Genomic DNA, 20,837 nt, shown 5'->3' on the forward strand with positions numbered 1-20,837 from the left:
ACGGAGTAGCTTTATTTGTTTTTGGATTTTACATGAATTCAAGACAAGGATAGACCCTTCTTCTGTTATCTGTCCGATTTGTCAATTTGGTCTCGTACGTTATAAATCCCGGGAATTAAATGGTCCAGGGGCTGATTTCACAAAGAGTTAAGATTGATCTTAACTGTGAATCATTCTTAATTGCTTAGCAAAGTGTGGTGTCACGATACAAATCACCATGGTAATATGGATAAATCACCATGGTGAAATGGATAACTCATAAAGATGAATCTTTGTGCTTTGTGAAATCGACCCCAGGGATGTGAAGAAAAAAAAAAGTATGTGATTTTTATCTGAGATTTAAAGCTAAATCATTCAAAAGATGTTTGAGAACAAGTGGTACAAATTGTTGTTTCTCTCCTCTGTTATATTGTATTGACACTTACTTAAAGTCATTACACATAGGGGTTCAAACAGACTGCAGGACTTGCAATCACAAGGTTGTGGGTTCGAATCCCCAAGCTAACCGCAGATTTCACAATGACTAGAATAAATATTGTCGTCTAGTTACTGAATCACAATTTCTTGATTTGTGTAATTCATAATCATAGCAATAAACCAATGTTTGTATGAGAGAGATTGGCTGTTGCCAGCTTGGTGTTTATATCCCTATGTGGGAGTTTGCACAAACAAACAAACAAACAAAAAACAAACAAACAAACAAACAAACAAACAAACAAACAAACAAACAAACAAACAAACAAACAAACAAACAAACAAACAAACAAACAAACAAACAAACAAACAAATATTGTTTAAATTTGAGCACGAAAGATTTCTAATGATGAAAGTTATGCTAGAACCATGTACATGTTGAACATTGTACACGGTTTGTAACTATTTTCCTCCTGACTAACACAAAGGATCGAGCCCAAACTTTTACAGGTTTGTTATTTTATGTACAGTGTATGGTTGGTCACAACACATGAACACTGTCTGCGTCTATTTTGCCAGCTCCACCGATCCGGTGATAAACTGTAGCTTTCAACATGCTGTTTTATTTAAGGATGTTTGAGAATTGTTGATGGTCTCTGAGTTGCTTAATCAGCATTTGGCCAACAACTGTTGATGGAAAATGCTGAAGTTTCATCACCAATCAAACATACCTGTAATATTTTAATTTGCTTGAGGTTGTACACACACATAACTGGCATTAATCAAGTGATCGGATTAGCACATTGGAAACTTTGGATTCTCTTTTTGTGACATTGAACAAGATTGATCCGAAATTGGCATGCTGGCTCTATTGCTGCCATTCGTTAGGTTGAATTATTACATCGTTTCAAACTCATCCATTCTATAATTGGTTTGTCTTTGATGTATTGTAGGTGAAAGCGGAGACTAAGGCCTCATCGAGTCATGAAGCAGAGGAACTTCGAGGGATTTTGGATAGGCTGGAATTCATGGTAAGAAATTTTAAAAAAAATTGTTTGCTTCTCAAGTTGAATCCATCACAAAGTTGTTTCTGCATCATTTTTTTGTATACACAGAAGGCCCTTTGTTTCACTCCAGGGCCCAATTTCATAGAGCTGCTTAAGCACAAAATTTTGCTTATGCAAAAATATCCTTGCTTAGTAAAATCAGATTACCGACTCCACTCAATTGTTATGCTAAGTGAACAACAGCTATTTACCAGTCACAATCAATGTATATGGCATAACATTTTGGCCAGTAACATGTGTAAAATAAGCGAGCTGTTTTCGTGCTTAAGCAGCTCTATGAAATTGGCCCCTGGGCCCAAATTCCTAGATAAGAGCTGCTTAAGCAGATTGTACTTGTGTCATGGAATTCCGTTATGGTTAGCTACTTTTTGTGCTTAAGCAGCTCTATGAAATTAGGCCCTGATGAAATCTAGAGAAATGAGGGCAGCATCAGACCTTTTAGACAGTCTTGGTTTTGTAGAAGATTTTGTCATTTGGAATGTTCGATTTAATGGGAATCAGTATAGGTTATTGCATGTTTACACATTGTGAGCAAGACAGGGTGATAAATATTAGTGACAGTTGGTAGATTCCAGAGTTTCTTGCAAGGTTGGCAGTAGATCACACCCATCACCTTCCATTTAAATCCTTACAAAGTACTTTAAAGGCAGTGTATTGGTAATTGTCAAAGACTAGCCTTCACAGTTGGAGTATCCATAGAGATGCATAAAATAACAAACCTGGAGCTCAATCAGTCATCGAACTTGCAAGATAATAATGAAAGAAAAAAAAACACCCTTGTCACACGAAGTTTTGTGCGTTTAGATGGTTGATTTTGAGACCTCAAGTTCTAAACCTGAGGTCTTGAAATCAAATTCGTGGAAAATTACTTCTTTCTCAAAAACTATGGCACTTCATAGGGAGCCGTTTCTCACAAGGTTTTATACCATCAATCTCTCCCCATTACTCGTCACCAAGAAAGGTTTTATGGTAATAAATGTTTTGAGTAATTACCAATAGTGTCCACTGCCTTTAAACAAGTCTCAGATAGAGCCCTTGCATACTACATCACAAGTCCAAACAGCACCCTCACTGGGGTCAGAAGAAGAGTTATCACTAGCCTGAACATTTGCTGTCACACTTTGTGAATACCGCCAGAGACCTGCCTGGAGACTGGCGTGTATATTCACCTTTGACCTACCCTTATGTCATTTAGAGATACGCAGTCAAATTCTATTGTGAACTTGACAGCAGTGACTGTTGGGCATCTATGTCACTGCACGTTTAGCAAATGATATGATTGTATCCAATGGAATCACTGGATCTAGCGGCAGGGACCTGTCTTTATCCTTGCGGACAGGGGCCCAGTCTAAGTTATCACTGGCTGAGAGTTGTGTCCTGTGTTGGCACAGATGTTTCCATTGTTTGACCTCAGCGATGGCAGCCAATGTATCATTCCAATTGTTTGGCCTCGGCATAAGCAGCCAATGGAAGGGATCTATTTCAAACATAACTCTTGATACCAATCATGAAAATAGAAAGCTCTTTAAAGGCAGTGGACACTATTGGTTAGTGTCTAAGTCTAGCCTTGACAGTTGGTGTATCTCAACATACGCATACAATAACAAACCTGTGAACATTTGAGCTCAATTGGTCATCGAACTTGCGAGATAATAATGAAAGAAAAAACCCACCCTTGTCACACGAAGTTGTGTGCGTTCAGATGGTTGATTTTCGAGACCTCAAGTTCTAAATCTGAGGTCTCGAAATCAGATTCGTGGAAAATTATCTTTCTCAAAAACTATGGCACTTCAGAGGGAGCCGTTTCTCACAATGTTTTATACTATCAATCTTTCCCCATTACTCGTAACCAATAAAGGTTTATGCTAATAATTATTTTGAGTTATTACCAATAGTGTCCACTGCCTTTAAATCCTTTTTTAAAATCTTGTTTTTATTTAACCGAGTTCTTATTCTTATGAATAAATTTTGTGCATATTTTCGACATCAAACATTGGCAACAACAAATACAATGGAATAAGCCATCAATACATCCTCCTCTGAATTCATTCGACCCCTAGTACGCAATTTTTATTTATTTATTCATCTTTGTTTTATTTCCCTCTTTTCATGTATAAAGTTTATTTTTTTAGTCTCCAAGGATATTACGGATATGATTTTTGGATATATTAGGATAAATAATTATGGAAATAATTATACCATCAATCAAGCTTGTTGAAAGCATCGGTGGATGCATTAAAAAACAAAACAAAAAACCCAAACTGTTTTTTGTTCAGTACAATTTAGTATCTTCTTCTATTTAATGGAAGGCTCGTAAATACAGTTTGAGTGGGTGTATTTTATTGGTCTGGTTTTTTTTTCATTATTGATGTTTTCTATTCTTGTCTGAAATATATACATGTACCAGCAATAAAACATATTCGTTCTAACACTAATGGGTAATAAATTAATGCAGGGGGTTGAATAGTTTATTCTGTATGATTTTTTTTTTTTATTTATTTATTTATTTATTTATTTTTTTTTTTTTGGGGGGGGGGGGGACACAGAGAAGAAGAACAAGCCCTGCTACATGTGCTTATAAATTTATGCTGGCTTGATGCCTGTAGTTTGGTGTTTAAAATTATATTATATTTCTATTAAATATGAATTACGGACAAGTGCAAAAGCCAACAGATTAATAGTGAAATGACAAGCTTGTTTCTCTGGTTAGTCACTGATAAAGCTAAGGGCAAACCCTGCTAAGCCATGCAGAATTTTAAGTACTGTATGGTATGCTAAAGATTAGGCTATGCAGAAGGTGTGTCCATCTCTTGTTTGGTAATTGGGAATGACCAGTATTCTCACTTGGTGTATCCCAACATGGATAAAAAAAAAATTAAAAAAAAATTGACTCATATGGTTGTCAAAGCTGCAAGACAATAAAAGACAAAACACCATTGTTACACAAATTTGTGTGCTTTCATATGCCTCAAAAAGTCTTCTTGCTTCTCACAATGTTTCATTTTATCAACAGCTCTCTCCATTGCTTGTTACCAAGTTTTTATTCTAATGTAATTTGAGTAATTACCAACTGTTTCCAGGGATCGATTTCACAAAGATACATTTAATCCTGTATTAGGACTAGTCCTATGACTCTTTGTGATTTTTTTACAAACTTAAGGCTCATCCTAAGTTAGGACAAGTTACCCGAGATAAGACTAGTCTTAAATCTTGGAGGAACCGAATGCCTTTAAGCAGTTATAGGCCTAAATATAGGATGAATCAGTTTGAGGATGATGCTTGATGGATAAGCAGCGCTTTATTCAAAATCCATGTGTGATTATCCACCTGTGATTCAGCAGACCAAGCCTGAGTGAGAAATTACTTCATTCTCAAAAACCAAGTTACTTCAGAGGGAGTTGTTCCTCACAATGTTTTATAATAATAATATGTATCAACAGCTCTCCATTGCTCGTTACAAAGTAAGTTTGTATGCTAATATACCTGTCCATCGCTTTCTTTAGGCGGTTAAAAACTTGGGATGAATCTGTTTTAGGATGATGGGTCCGTTCTTGATTGAGAAGCAGCGCTTTATTCATTATCCATGGCCGACCAGCCGGACACCGGTGGGGACCGATGGGGACCAATGGGGACCTGTGATTGAACAAATCTATATATAAGGCTGGAGCCTGGATAATTGAGAATGATAGTGTACAGGCATGGCACGCTGTCAACCAGAGGAAGTTGTGTTGCCTGATAGTACTGTACATGTCATGTTTAATAATGGATGTCCTAAAACAAGGATCAACAAACTCTGGTTCCCCCTTGGACAATGACAGACTGACGTCATTGACACAACACTTATTTTGGTCATCTTTAAAAGGGGAACTTGGAGGCGCTAAAAGCACTTTTTCTATTCCAGGGCAAACTGTCAACCAGAGGGGGAAGTTTGTGTCGCTTTGATAATACATGTCATGTTTAATACTTGGTGGCTAGTGAGAGAGAGAGTGTCCAAAACAAGGATCAACAAACTCGGGTCTCCCCCTTTGATACTGACGTCATTGACACAACACATTTGTGGTTAATTTGGGTCATCTTTAAGGAGGGGAACTTGGAGGCGTTGAAGACACTGGACATGTTTAGTAATTGTAAAAGATAAGGGCCCGATGTCATAGAGCTGCTTAGGCACTGGTAACAACTTGTAATTACTTAAAATATTTATTAGCATACAAACTTACTTGGTAACTTGAGCACCAGAGAGCAGTATAAAACATTGTGAGAAACAGCTCCCTCTGAAGTAACCTAGTTTTTGAGAGAGATGTTACTTCTCACTCAAATATTTGATTGTAATGAAAGACTTCAGGCCTGAAACCTTTTTTAGGCATCTGAAAGCACAAGGGCGTTAATGTGACATGTTCCATCTCTCCCTCTTTTGACACTTTCATCTGGTGTTTTTTATGGCAGAAGAGCTTATAAATGTCAGTACTTGTTTTTCTCAAAATGTCATTTTTTGAGTTTGGCTGTTTTGACATCGAAGGGCCACGCTATCAAGCTTCTGTCCTCCATCAGGAACTCCCTCACCAAGCGTGTCTCGTTGAATCAGCAGTTTATTTGTGGCTGTGAAAATACCATTTAATGCCTGGATACAAAGTAGATTATAGGAGCATTGCAGTACATGTGTAACGATCTCAACTATTTCTATGATTAGCTGTACTAGGAAGTCCCAGTTTCTGGGGTTATAGGTGGACTGCACTTACGCGTCATCGACCGCCATATTTGATTAAACTGGCACGCGTGCAAAGGCTATCACCGGCTACAAGCAAGCAGCTTTATCGTCAAATACATCATGGTGCGGCCATCTTGGTTTTTCTTCCATTCAGATCAATGTAACCAAACCGAGGCTGGAAGGAAAAAAAGTCTGGTTCCTAATAGTTCAATGAATAGTAGCATCTATTACTGTTGTTTGATACAGGGAACATGACCATGACGATGGTTGCATGATAAAGGTCTATATGATGACGCTTATTAGTGCAATCCACCTTTTGAGTGGGGTTTCGTGGTGATAAATTCTGGCCAGGGAAAACGAATCCGCACAAACAGATTTGTTCTTGTTTTGTTTTGACAGATTCTTTGGTTGGAAAAGTGCAGTGGTTATTTGTCGTGGATTTATGGGGGGTTTTGTCGATGGATTCACTGGAGTAGGGGAAGTTCAGTCGTTCGTGGTCTAATGAATTGGTGTTGATGTGTAAGATATGTCTTCTTGGAATTACATGTACAGTCAATGCACTCTCGATTCAGTTAGATTAGGATGGGTTCAATGCATCCTAATAACGTCTATGATTATGGAACTTAACTCGACATATCAGATTAATCCTAAGTTAGGAAGAGTTTGGTGAAATCGCCGGCTGGTCTCATTATAAATAGTTCAATATAATATTGGTAGGCCTAATCAGTTGGAAACAAAATGTGAATAATTAAAGTCTGAAAGTTCCTTAGTTAAATTTTTTTTTTTTACATGCATCAATCCTCTAGAGAAATATGTCTCTCTGAAACACTGTCTGAAGTCGTACATGTAGAAATACACCGAGTGATCGTCCCGCAGTTACAATGTATGTAGCAAAAAAAAACAATCCTGAAGTGGTGATGTTTTGTTTTTGTTTGTTTGTTTGTTTGTCTGTTGTTTGTTTAGATAATCTTCCCATAAAGGAAACTCAGCAAACTCGCATAAGGCGATATAAACGCCCAGCTGGCAAAAGCCATTTCTCTCTCGAATACAAACATTGGTTTTTAACGTCTATAATATGAATTGCACAAATCACGAAATTGTGATTCAGTAACTAGACGACAATATTTATTCTAGTCATTGTGAAATCAGTGGTTGGCTGGGGGATTTGTTTTAATTTGTTTTTGGTTTTTGGGGGGTGGGGGGGGGGGAAGCTTTCAGCGCTTATGTAAGTCCTTGGATCTGACAGGATAATTCAGGGTGCGTAAATCAAACAACTTTCTCCTTGATGTCAACATACAGGTTAGTTTAGTTTAGAAGGTCAAGTTGCTACTACTGCTGCAGGCCATACCAACTGTCCAATCCCAGCACATATCATGCAGATAGTAAAAACAGACATTAGATTCTTAAATGTCATGCAGAGGCATACTTGAAAGGTCAAAGGTCATGCTGGGTGGGACAGCTCTGCTTATTTTCATCCCAGAGTGAGACAGTTTGTATCAAGGTGTTTCTGCTGGGTCTAGTATGGGGTTTTGTTCTTGAGTAGGCCAGCCTTTCACTGACTGGCCATTTTGATTCAGGCAGCAGACATAATGGGAGGAAGGATACAGGTCTAGCCTACAGTCAAGTAAGGTAAAGTATGTGGACCAGAAGTTAGCATTAGCCCACCTTGTTGGACTGTTATGGCTCTCTTTTAACATTGGTCTTATCATAGTCTCATTGGTCTAGTGGAGGGTTTTGCTCTTGAGTAGGCCAGCCTTTCACTGACTGGCCATTTTGATTCAGGCAGCAGACATAATGGGAGGAAGGACACAGGTCTAGCCTGGTGTACAGTCAACAGGTAATGTGATGTATAATTGGACTAGGACAAGTGAGTAGCTTAACCCGCTGGGACCTGTACATGAAACAAACTGTACTCAGTTTGTAAATAAATACTTTAAAGGAACACGTTGCCTTGGATCGGACGAGTTGGTCTATAAAAAGCATTTGTAACCGTTTTTTATGAAATGCATATATGGTTGGAAAGATGTTTTAAAAGTAGAATACAATGATCCACACAAATTTGCCTCGAAATTGCGTGGTTTTCCTTTTACTGTGCGAATTAACACGGTCGGACATTTATGGGAGTCAAAAATTTGACTCCCATAAACGGCCGACCGTGTTAGTCTGACTTTAGTCAGGTAGTCAATCACACATGAAGCAACGTTTACTAGTGGAGGTCCTTTTATGGTAATCCATGTTCTCATCAACAGGAGATGTTGTTTTTACAAGAAGGAAGTTTGAATGAATATTTTAAATGTTTTAGATGTGTTATGGGGTTTGCCAAGTCCTCTTGTCGGATGTCGAGTGGTTGGATGGGGGGAAGTTACTCCTCCAAACGTCATCTATCATTCATCCAACTCGATGAGAAACATCCATAAAACATGGTGTGGGGTTTCTGAAGAGGAGGTGTTTGTGTTGTATGTTTTGGCGCAGAAGCCAGAAGCAATGTTATTCATGTTGTAGTGTGTAAACCTGGGGCGATGGGGATAGTTGTACTTCAGCAGGTGCCTCAAAACTTTAACTTTAAATTCAAATCGGAAGTCAGCTTGTTTTATGGTTTTGGAGATTCCTTGCATATGATTTACAATACATGCCCTAACTTTTGTCTTGAGTGATGCTAGAAGCTTTGCATGGTTGGATAGTAGAAAGTAAGTCTTGTTGGTGCAGCCATGTGTTTTGGGAGGAGTGCAGGCTCTGAAAAAAGTTGTTGTTTGTGGTCTCATTATTTCAAACTGAGTACTCTTGGGTGCTTTGGGAACTAATACGGTCAGTAATTTTGGTTTGAATGGCGGACTTATTAGTTCACAAAGTCAAAGGACAACAAAACATCTTTGAGGAATATTTGTGTGAATCATTATTCTTTCCATCTTTCCAACAATGTGCTTTCTATAACAATTTTCCTTTTTTATATTATAGCCCATAGCACCCAATCCGAATTATTTTTAAATAATACTTTTAAAACAAGCTCTATACATAAAGTTATCTTCCAACAGATGGTTTCTATATGTAGTGTCCAGTAGGGGGGCTCATACAAATTTCATTATCTTGCTTTGTAATTTGCTCAACACAGCAAGGTCAGCTACATGTCAATTGCATAAATGTTTACCTCTTCAATAAGTATTAGGTACCGTATGTGGGAATAATGCATACACTAGCTGTATCTTAGGTTGTTCAGTTGTAGATTTTGTGTCAAATGACCGTTGTTAACCTCTTAGCAATCGCCTTTATGGCAAGCAAAACAATTTCTTACTTGTCCTTCATGACTACATTACTACATTTTTGTTTACTTGGTAGTGAGCAAAATAAGAACAAAGTTGTTGTGAATTTAAATTGCATTCATAATCATGTAATAATCTTGGCCAAATTTCATAGAGCTACTTATGCTCAACAATCTCAGCTACGTCTTGTGTCCTGGCCGAGATGTTTTAGTGCATCGGACTCAAGTTCTGGTGGCTGTGTCATTTTGATGTGGGTTCGAATCCCGGTCGTGACACTTGTGTCCTTGAGCAAGATGCTATTCTCTTCACCCAGGGGTACAATTGGTACCTGTGTGTGTAGAGGTTGATATTGTGCATGCCAAAGACTTTTGAGCACCACAGCAGACCAGGGCTGTATAGAGCTTATGCACATGGCGTCATTTCAGTAGGGCGCCCTCACCATGAGGTCAAAAGGAGGTTGTTCATTGGCCAATCCTGTGTGCGTGCGTACAAATCCGTGCGTTTGGATTGTTTCGTCATCGTTTTACCTCTAAGATGGTGGCTGGATGACGTCAATGCATAAGGTCTATATTCCTCAGGGAGCTGAGAAAAATTAAAGGAATGTTAGCAGCCCAATGACCAGGGCACTGATGTAAAGCATTGAGACGTTATTACGAAACGCGCTTTCTAAGAACTAGTTATTATAAGGTTTGGTTTTCTTACATTGTTTCTCTCTGTAGTCTCAACTGGAGACGCACGACAAGACAAGCCATTGAGCTGATGGGGAAAGTTTACAGGAATATTGTTTGCACTGTGACATGTAAAGCATTGAGACGTTATTTCGAAATGTGCTATAGAAATCAGTTATTGTAAGGTTTGGTTTTCTTGCTTTTTGTTTCTCTCAATGTAGTCTCTACTGGAGACGCACGACAAGATAGCCTCTAGAGATCCCACGGTGATGCTAGGACCTGAAGAGATAATAGAAGACGACCCAAACTCTGAGATGGGAGAAGAAGACTCTGTCAAGATTGTCCGCATTGACAAGACAAACGAACCACTGGTAAGGCACCATGAGAAAAGTAGAACAGTTTGACTAGTTTTACCGAGCATTTTGAAAAAAAAAATGAGGATGACTAGAGGAAGCTAGTCAAAATGTTGAGAGCAATTCAGAACTCAGGGGTAGTAAAGTTAGTCAAGAGAATTCCCCTCAATCCACTAAACCAAAAGTAGTAGTCGTCCATTGCCCCTGTTGCTGCGGTGGAGTATAAGGCCTCGGAAGAAACTTCTCCTTAAAATTGTGGAATTTTGAAGTGACGTCGATTTTTCTTCTTTGTACAGGGTGCTACCATTCTGAACGACGGGGAGGCTATCCTGATCGGTAGAATAATCAAAGGTGGAATGGCGGAGCGGAGCGGTCTCCTCCATGAAGGAGACGAAATACTGGAGATCAACGGCCACGACATCCGAGGCAAATCAGTCAATGAAATTTGTGATTTAATGGTAAGTGACTTTTAACTTGACTTATCAATTCTGGTTGTGAAGCCAAGGACTCTCAGAAAAGCGAATTCTGGTTGTGAAGCCAAGGACTCTCAGAAAAGCGAATTCTGGTTGTGAAGCCAAGGACTCTCAGAAAAGCGAACTTAAACACTGTACACTAGCCAAGAACACAATGGAGAGAAGACACGGGAGGAAGTTTTAGATGTGGCAGGAAAACCTCAAACTACTCTGTTCCCTACTCTACACACACACCCCCCCCCCCCCCGACCTGGGCCCAATTTCATAGAGCTTCTAAGCACACAAATTTGCTTAGCATGAAATTTTTGTCCTTGATAAAAACAGGATTACAAACCAAATTTCTATGTGATTTTCAGGATAGGCAAACAACAGCTGAATACCAGTGACAAGAAATATGCAACAAATGGAAATTTTGTTAGTAATCCTGTTTTTATCAAGGAAAAATTTTTATGCTAAGCAAATTTTGGTGCTCAGCAGCTCTATGAAATTGGGCCCTGGTATGCTCTGGCACAATGTGCATACCCAGGGAATAGCCACTCCCTGCTCCAGAGTAGGGGTAAGCATTTAAACCGTGAGGTATTCTTTAAACTTGCAACTGGAACCCTGTGGACTAGGGACACAGTGTGAAAGGGCGCCTGGGTAGCCGTGGGGGTCAAAGAAGTCAAAGGGCCTCCCCAGGGCTGTAGTCCGATGGATTTGAGATACAGTGTGAAAAGGGCTACTTAGTGATGGGTTTGAGAAAAGCCACTGTTACTACTATAATCATTCAATAATATAACCTTCCTTTATACGAATAATAATACCAACAATAATATTTAAAATTTACATTGCGCCTGTTACATTCAAAATGATCAAAGGCGCAGAACACTGTGTGAACAGTCACGTTAATGCGTTTCTATTCCTTCCTCCCTTTGACAGAGTACACTCTCGGGTTCCCTTACATTCCTGATGGTGCCCACTAAGCAGCATCACATCAAGCAACTACCAAAGGACAGCACGTTGGTAAGTTACTCAGACAGACAGTCCCTGGGACTCTAGGAGAAAGCATCCTGTTCCAGCTCTTGTTAAAACACATCTTTTCAGAGTGGCTTATGAACACATCTGAGAATTCCTTGATTGACCTAGACCGGCACCATGTGTGATGAACAGAGAAAGTGCACCCTACAAATGCTGTGTTATTTTTGTTCTTCTTATTATTATAACCTAGTAGCTAGATCAAGGCACTTTACCTATGGGGTGTCGTGGCCGAGCGGATAAGAGCACCGAACTCAAGCTCTGGTGCTTCTGTTCAGCAGAGTGTGGGTTCGAATCCCGGTCGTGACTCTTGTGTCCCTGAGCAAGACGCTTAACTATTATTGCTTCTCTCCACCCAGGGGTAAAATGGTACCTGTGAGGGCAGAGATGGTTCTTGTGATTGATTTAGCCGAGTGGCACATATTAATGTTGCACAGGCTGCATACTCCCCACCAGGGAGCTGAGATGGTTTAAGGAGTGATTTAAGGCCCAGTGACCAGGGGTGTGTGAAAAGCGCTATATAAAAACGGGTTGTTATTATTATTGTTATTATAATTTACATTAGTATACTGTTCATCAGGCATACTTAGACCATTCAAATAACTTTCTCAACTCCCTTTGTGCTCGCTTCCCAAGCTGCCTAAGCACTAAGTGGTGCATCTAACACATTACTGCCTAAGCTCTAGTATGTTCCCATTTATACACCTGGGTGAAGAGAAGCAGTAATGCCTTGCACAAGGACACAAGTGTCATGGTTGGGAATCGAAGCTACACTCCAATTAGTGCTGGGCGAATAGTGAAATTTTGTTATTCGGATACCGCTGGCCAACTATCCGAAATTAACCGGATATTCGAATAGTTTTTTCGCCATTAGAGGGCGCTATAAAAAAATTAAAAATTAAAAAATTAAAAAAAATTCTCTTTTTTTTGCCGCTAGAGGGCGCTGTTCGTTTAAGAAGGAGATCTTATGGGCGGATTGATATTAGTTTTAGACAGTGTCACTCGGTTCATTCATAAAAATGACCGGATCTAATTTAAAGATGGCGATTTGCTTTTTCTTTTGATCGTAATTGACTCTACGTGAAGGAAGCTTTTGTAATCTTTGAACAAAATACGTCGGAAATGTCATTGTTTTAACTCTTCACATGCTGTTTTATGCTGTCTTAATAGAAGTTTCATAAGGATTCAGACAAAACATTCATATCAGTTGTCGCCCGACGTCCGCGGATATTCGGATATTAAAGAATATCCGGTTACTTGGTTGTAATTACAGAACTATCCGGTTTATAAATAGGTATTCGCGCCCTATGTGGATATCCGGTGAAGAAAAAAATGGCATTCGCGGTTACGGATAGGAAAACCTATTCGCCATTAACCGGATATTTGAATAATTCGCCCAGGCCTAACTCCAAGCGTCCATCCACCAGAACTTGAGTCGGATGCACTAAACCCAAAGTGTACAGATGTGTGAATGACTAGTGTAAAACTAGAGACAGTGTGAACAAAATGCGTTAAGTGTTTCCATTCCTCTCTCCCTAGATGCATGTGAGGGCGCACTTTGACTACGACCCTGAGGATGACATGTACATACCGTGTCGTGAGCTGGGACTGTCGTTCCACAAGGGGGACATCCTGCACATCATTCCCCAGGACGATGCCAACTGGTGGCAAGCGTACCGGGAAGGTGAAGAGGATCAAACGTTAGCGGGACTCATACCAAGCAAAACCTTCCAGCAACAGTAAGTTTGTTTTTGTTTTAAAGGCAGTGGACACTACTGGTAATTGTCAAAAACTAGGCTTCACAGTTGGTGTATTTCAACATACGCATAAAATAACAAACCTGTGAAAATTAGAGCTCAATCGGTCTACGAACTTGTGAGATAATAATGAAAGAAAAAAACACCCTTGTCACACGAAGTTGTACGCCTTTAGATGGTTGATTTCGAGACCTCAAGTTCTAAATCTGAGGTTTCAAAATCAAATTCGTGGAAAATTACTTCTTTCTCGAAAACTATGGCACTTCAGAGGGAGCCGTTTCTCACCATCTGATCAGCATAGTGTGGGTCCAAGTCCTGGTTGTGGCACTTGTGTCCTTAAGCAAGACATTTATATGTGTAATGCATAGACAAATAAAAGAACCCGGTGCACTTATTGCGAAAGAGAAGGGGTTTGCCCCAGTGTTCCTAGTTTGGTTGGCTGCATATTGCGCCACAGTACCTTGTAAACCATTACATGGTGCCTTCGGATGTTCATTTTTTTATTATTGTTAATCTTTTTTTTTCTGTAGACGAGAAGCGATGAAGCAGACGATGCCCGATGACGACGAACCGAAAAAGAAATTATTCTGCGGTGGAAAATCCAAGAAGAAGAAGAAAAAGAAAAAGCTGTACAATGCCAATGCAAACGGTAAGTTTATTATAAATATCATTACGCTGACTGCATCTTTGTCATGCTTTAGTACGTGTTTCTGACCTTTTATTGTAAATTTGATTTATACTTATATCTTTTTTCTTCTTTTTATCTTCATTTTTGTAGGTTTGGAGGAAGAATAATAATAAATAATACCCTGTATGCATCAACATTAATGATTACAGATCTCGTCATTATCAAGATAGGGCCAGACTAATTTGCCCTGCCAGCCTCAGTTTATTAAGGGCCGTGTTTGTGGCGAGCGGTCTAGTTCACAGAGACAAACCTCTGCGTGTTGTCAGCAGCAGAATGCGGGTTTGAATCCTGGACATGACACTTGTGCCCTTGAGCAAAACACTTTGTAACTGCTTCACAAAAAGTCGGGAAGGTAGTCAATCTTTTTTTTCAAAGAGCAATCTCCAAGTAAATAGATGTACCCGCTGCTAAAAACATAGGATTCAAACTGCCTCTAGCTGCCAGGCAATCTCGGTAGTCTAGTTGGTATGAAGCTGCTCTAGAATTGCAAAGGTAGTGGGTTCGAATCCCACCCGAGTAATATGCCTGTGATTTTTTTTCCACAGAACTCCGAGGAGAGTACTGCTAACAAACGTCAGTGTTTATGGTTAAAAACCAAAGTTATAATTTTTCATCTCCTATCAATCATACAGACATCAACTGTGAGGAGATTCTGACGTATGAAGAAGTCGGCCAGTACCATCCCAACCCGGAGAAGAAGAGACCCATCGTGCTGATCGGACCGCCAAAGGTTGGACGGCACGAACTCAGGCAAACATTGCTGGAGTCTAATGAGTGTTATGCAGCTGCTGTTCCTCGTAAGTATACCTCCCCCCCCCCCCCACCCACACCCACACACCTCCCATTTTCTCCCCGACCACCATGCCTTGACTCTTGATATTTGAAATGTGCTGCATTATGAAAACAAAGTCAGATTCCTGCTTGGTATCTTTCCTAGATTAATTGTCAAAGAATCAAATAGGTCTGGTTGTATTGCCGAGTGTGCAAGCCCACCATACTCAAGAACTGGTGTTTTTGATCAGCAGAGTGTAGGCCTGAATTCCTGTCCTAAAGCTATTTGCTTAGTTTTTTTTTGCTTCATCCTTCGGAGGGAACATAAAGCAGTAGGTCCTGTGTGTTTGGTTATGCATGTAAAAGGACCCAGTAACACTTATCGCAAGGAGAAGGAGTTTTGACCCTGGCAATGGCTGCTGAGTGTACTGCAGCACATGAAATCGGTCTCATAGTTCATAAGAACTTCAAACCTGTCTTGAAAAGTGTTTATCTTTGTTCATTATCTTGAGCATTTTATTGGTGGATACATGTTGCATACAAGACGTTAGTATTATACTTTACCTGTAAGAGTTTAACCCCACAGCGCTCTCTGTCACCCCCACAGCGCCCTGCGTTATTCCCAGTATTCCTCTTTTCTTTAAGCATGGTGGAAATTATTATATGGTGATCCTGAGTGATAAAAAAAGATTGATCTCTAAGGCCTCAAATGACTTCTTCTTTCCAGACACGAGTAGACCAAAGAAGGACCATGAAGTACACGGTGTGGATTATTACTTCACCACGAGGCAACGCTTCGAGCAGGACATCCTGGCCGAGAAGTTTGTCGAGCACGGCGAGTACGAGAAGAATGTCTATGGCACTAGCCTGGAGGCCATACAAGCTGTTGTCAATTCTTCCAAGATCTGTGTCTTGAATCTCCATCCCCAGGTAGGTTGAGTGACTGGCTGGCCAGGCTATGCTTGCAACTACCGGTAAAGCCTGGTTCATACTTCCTGCGATTGCGAATACGAAGCAAATTTTGACGACACATGGCTATTTTTGCAGCGAGTGTTTCACAGTTTAACTGTTGCGAATTATTCGTTGTGAATTTATGATGTCAAAATTTGTATCGCATTCGCAGGAAGTAGGAACCGGGCTTTAAGTGTTGCTTTTAACAAAGTTGTGAGAACACAAGTAATCAAGTTGATCTAACCTAGGTTTGACTAATTGTAGCCCACACCTTGAAGTGGCCTTCAGGCCTTGTGTGTCTGGCGACTGGCATAATCTTTTTATATTTTTAAATGGACATTATTAAATCTGCTGCCATCCTGGTTTGGTTCCCTGACTGCACTAACATTAACCAGTTGACGCCAGCTACTAACCAGTTGACGCCTCCAAATTGCCTTTAAAAATTGCCCTGTGTGACAAAGCCTTAATGCACAAATACAGATGATTTAACCCTAGCTGAAAATACATGTAGCAAGCAAGCATTGAGACAAATTAAACATTAACAAAAACATTGATGCATAAATTAATCTAGCAAATTAAATGCATAATTCAATATTTCCATATCTAACATCATATTTAGAAAAATCTCTGTGTTGTTTTGATCTTCTTTTCAATTTTCAAAGTTGTCTTTTTCTTCAGGCTTTTACTTTGGGTGGTTACACGGCAATTAACCATTTACATGTGGGTCGGTTTTATGGTTCTATAGTGAACTTGTTAGGCTCTTTGTACTGTGTAGTGTGAGGAAGGGAATTTAACAATCTCTTTATAATTGTGTACCTACTTCAAACCCAATAGTATACAAATTTGCCCTGAAGTTACCCATTTGGAACCCTGTATTTTCATAAACTTGCATAGGGAATACCCATTTTAAGCCCAGTAGAATGACCCCAAAACTCGCAAGTACCCATTATTTTACCCAGTTATTTTTTACTACCAACTCTACATTTCTCATTTCGAATTTGGACTATGAAAACTAACCCTGTATGTAGCATACCACAGGCCTGTATGCTTCGTTTTTGAAAAGGCAAGTGCAACAAGGCGTTTTGTTCTAGTTAAAGGGCACCCTATGAGGAAATTGTAAATTTCTATTGCAGCATTTCATGGGCACCAAGGTAATTGCCTTCGTGAAGTATCAGGCCTGGTACCAGTTTCAGACCACTATAGTATCACTGTATTAAAGGTATTATACTGGATTGGTATGGTTAAAAAACATCACAGTTAAAGTTTAGTCTGAAATCTTACTGGTTATAACCTTCATACTAGAAACATTTTTTTGTTCTGTGTGTGTGAAATATGTTTGTCTGAAATGGAATCCCGTTCCAGAAAACTGTATCTGATAACCTCAAATCAACTGATTTCTGTTGTTACAATCAAAATTATGGACAAGTTAATTACATGTACCTGGTTTTTCAATATTTTCTCCTGACTTACACAACGGATTATAAAGGCAACATTTGTACAGGTTTGTTATTTAATGTGTATGATTGATAACACAAAACAATGTCTGCAACTTGTTTGTCAGCTCTACCAATCCCGTACAACACCTTGAACCGTAGGCCGTGTCCAAAACGGCGACTTTGGCTTCAGCTACGGCTAGATCGCACCTGTCTGCCTATTCTTCGACACTGGCAGACGCGCTGATCTAGCCGTAGCTGTAGCCGAAGGCGCCGTTTCAAACTCGGCTTTAGATTACTAGTGAATGAGTAGAATTATTTAAACTAACTGGCACTTTCCATTCTACCCCCCAATCGTACCGTAGGCGGAGGAGTTCAAGCATGGCATGCGTAAAGCAAGAACATTCCTGAGGGTGTGTTTGAACAGCTCTTTGAATATTCAACGCTTTGCTCACCCTGCCTTGTATACAAAAAATAGTCATCATTTGCATGAGAACATGTTTTATTTGAATATCCAACACCTTAGCCACACACTTTGAATAAACAATCTCTTGAATAAGAGTATGTTTAACAACTGTTGAATATTCAACAACTTGCTCATCCAGCTTTGCATAAATAATATCTTGCATAAGAGTGTGTTAAGTAACTAATGCATATGCAATACTTTGCCCATCCCACTTTGCATAAACATTCTGGTGCATAAGATTGTGTTTAATAACCGTTTAATACGCAAAACCTTGCCCATCCCATTTTCCATAAACAATCTCTTGCATAAAAGTGTGTTTAACAACTCATGAATATTCAATACCTTGCTCAACCCACCTTGCATTATAAACAAACTCTTTTGCATTAAAGTGTGTTTCACTACTCTTTGAACATTCAACACTTTGCTTGCCCTGCTTTACATAACAACATCTTTCATGGTGGTGTATAACAGCTCTATGAATATTCACAGATTCATGTGCACATAATATGCATGAATCATTTTGAGGAAGTACATGTATGATTGGTTTGTGAGTTTGTGGTATTGGTTGCTGTTGTTTTGTGATTGTCTGTCATTAACACATAAACATGGATGCAGTGAAACAATTCTTTCACACAGTCATGAAGGTCAAAGTTGAAAGTACCTAAAACCTTACAGGCAGTATCTCTTACAGTACAGTGTTCCACACCTTCAATTTTTTAGTAAAACTGTGTAGTTATATATGCTGGTCAACTTGAATCTTACGCATTTTTCATTTAATGACCTTTTGATCATTAGGAATATCAAATGCATTTGTTACTTTGCCCAGTTGCGCATCCATACAGCATCCATCCATCCATCCAAGAGACCAATGTAGTTCTTACTTGGAGAAAACCTATTGGAGTATACCGCTGTGTGCTTCATAGCTCAGTTGGTAGAGCATCTGGGTTCAAATCACAATGCCTAATGAGGACCATTTGATTTTTCGCTCATCCCATGTTTGAATATGAAATTGTAATTACTAACCAAAAGCACTGAGCAAACGATATTATATTCCTTACTGCTCAAAAACAGTGTGGACATTTGTTTTGTATTCAAGTGGTGTCCATTGCAACTAGAATGGTCCGCAGTATGGACGTTTTTCTTTGTGTTTTTGTAAACTGTCACCATTTGATGTGGGTTTTGTTTTGTTCCACCCAATCACTGGCTAAATCCTCCACTTATTATAATTAATCCCCGGTAGTGTGGTACTCTTCCTTTATAAATTTATCCATGTAACCCAAAGTTGTTGGAACTTTGTCTTGATCCTACAGTCTCCAGGTGCATTGCTATTTTATGTTCAGTTATCGCATGATTTTTCATCCCCCCCCCCACCCCCCACTAAAAGGGGTTGGAACTTGCAACCCTGTCCATTATGGTCTATTTATCGAGTGTTTTGAACTTTCCTTTCACAACCGGAATCACTGGGTGCATTCGATTGGCTTCCCTGGGTCGACCCCGATGTGGTGTATTTTATTTTTTTCCAGGACGTACATAGGCACATAATTACCCCACGTTCGTCCTGGAAAAGTCGCCTATTTTGTTTTCCAGTACGAACGTGTGCAGATGTTTACCCACGCTCCACCTGGATCATCACGTGAGCCTTCTCCTCGTGACGTCAGTGCACCTCAGGTCAGCCCCAAGTGACCCTATCCACAAGCCGGGCTCTTGGGGCTGGCCCGAGGTGCACTGACATCACCACAAAAAAAATTAAAAATACGCCACATCGGGGTCGACACAGGGAAGCTAATCGAATGCACCCACTGAGAATTACACTCAAAATCACTGAGTCTCATACCTCATCTGTGAAAATCACAATCAAAACAACTGAGCATCAAATTCACTTAGAATCACACAACATCTGTTATAATCACATCAAAATCGTCTGCAATCGCTATCAAAATCACTTAGAATCAGTATAAAGATCACAATTAAAATCACTGAAAACCTTATCAGTTAGATCCCATTTGGAATAGTTCATAATCTAATTTCCCTGCCAAAACATTAGCAAAAATCAAAAGACACCAAGTATCACAAGCAAAATCATTAAAAAACTATGTCGGTTAAAATTGTAACATGGTCCTGAAATTAGGTACAACCACCCTGACCCGCCCTAATCCCTTCCCTTTCACCATTTTACATTGCTGTGAGGTTTGCTTTGAGTTTTGGGGTGAAGTTTCCTTTAAGGTTTCCTTTGAGGTTTCCTTTGAGGTTTCTTGGAAGGTTTCTTGAGGTTTCATATGAGCATTCCTTTGAGGTTCCTTTGAGGTTTCCTTTCAGGTTTCTTTTGAGGTTTCATATGAGGTTTCCTGTGAGCTTTCCATTGTGGTTTCCTTTGAAGTTCCTTTGAGGTTTCCTGTGAGGTTTCCTTTGAGGTTCCTTTAAGGTCTCCATTGATTTTTATTTTGAGGTTCCTTTGAGGTTTCCATTGAGGTTTGCTGTGGTCACTCTATCCATACCCCTGATAATATTGAGTGTGGTTTCATTTTGGTATTTGCCTTCTTTTATTTTCATTGCAGTCTCTGAAAGTGCTGAAGAATTCCGACCTGAGGCCTTACTTCATATTTATCTGTCCACCGTCTCTTGACCGACTCAGACAGCAACGAACAGAGGCTGGTGAACTGCTCAAGGTAAAGTTTGAATTAGGACAGTGACGGCTTCTTTCAATCATGTTGGGGATCAGGTTTGCTCAGTGGTTTTCTTTCCCTGCCTCTGTGAACCCTGGTTCGTATCCAATCTCAGATCGGAGCCTTGCATGTGGATTGGGTCTTCAGTTCCTACCTG

The 20,837-nt window shown here is 39.7% G+C and overlaps 1 protein-coding gene across 4 annotated transcripts in view; it reads left to right on the top strand.

The window, feature by feature from the left end:
- Positions 1-20,837, top strand: part of LOC139943175 (protein PALS1-like) — a 112,452-nt gene that overhangs the window by 84,323 nt on the left and 7,292 nt on the right. For 3 of the 4 annotated variants that reach the window (XM_071939992.1, XM_071940000.1, XM_071940015.1), the window contains 10 exons: positions 1,368-1,445; positions 10,333-10,482; positions 10,761-10,922; positions 11,856-11,939; positions 13,491-13,690; positions 14,239-14,357; positions 15,029-15,193; positions 15,895-16,097; positions 17,917-17,964; positions 20,573-20,683. In XM_071939992.1, the coding sequence (XP_071796093.1) occupies positions 1,368-1,445; positions 10,333-10,482; positions 10,761-10,922; positions 11,856-11,939; positions 13,491-13,690; positions 14,239-14,357; positions 15,029-15,193; positions 15,895-16,097; positions 17,917-17,964; positions 20,573-20,683 (1,320 nt within the window). The remainder of the gene's footprint in view (positions 1-1,367; positions 1,446-10,332; positions 10,483-10,760; positions 10,923-11,855; positions 11,940-13,490; positions 13,691-14,238; positions 14,358-15,028; positions 15,194-15,894; positions 16,098-17,916; positions 17,965-20,572; positions 20,684-20,837) is intronic. The other variant, XM_071940008.1, reaches the window with a different exon arrangement.

The sequence above is a fragment of the Asterias amurensis genome, chromosome 1 (genome assembly GCF_032118995.1).
Source record: "Asterias amurensis chromosome 1, ASM3211899v1".
In the NCBI taxonomy this organism is placed as follows: domain Eukaryota; kingdom Metazoa; phylum Echinodermata; class Asteroidea; order Forcipulatida; family Asteriidae; genus Asterias; species Asterias amurensis.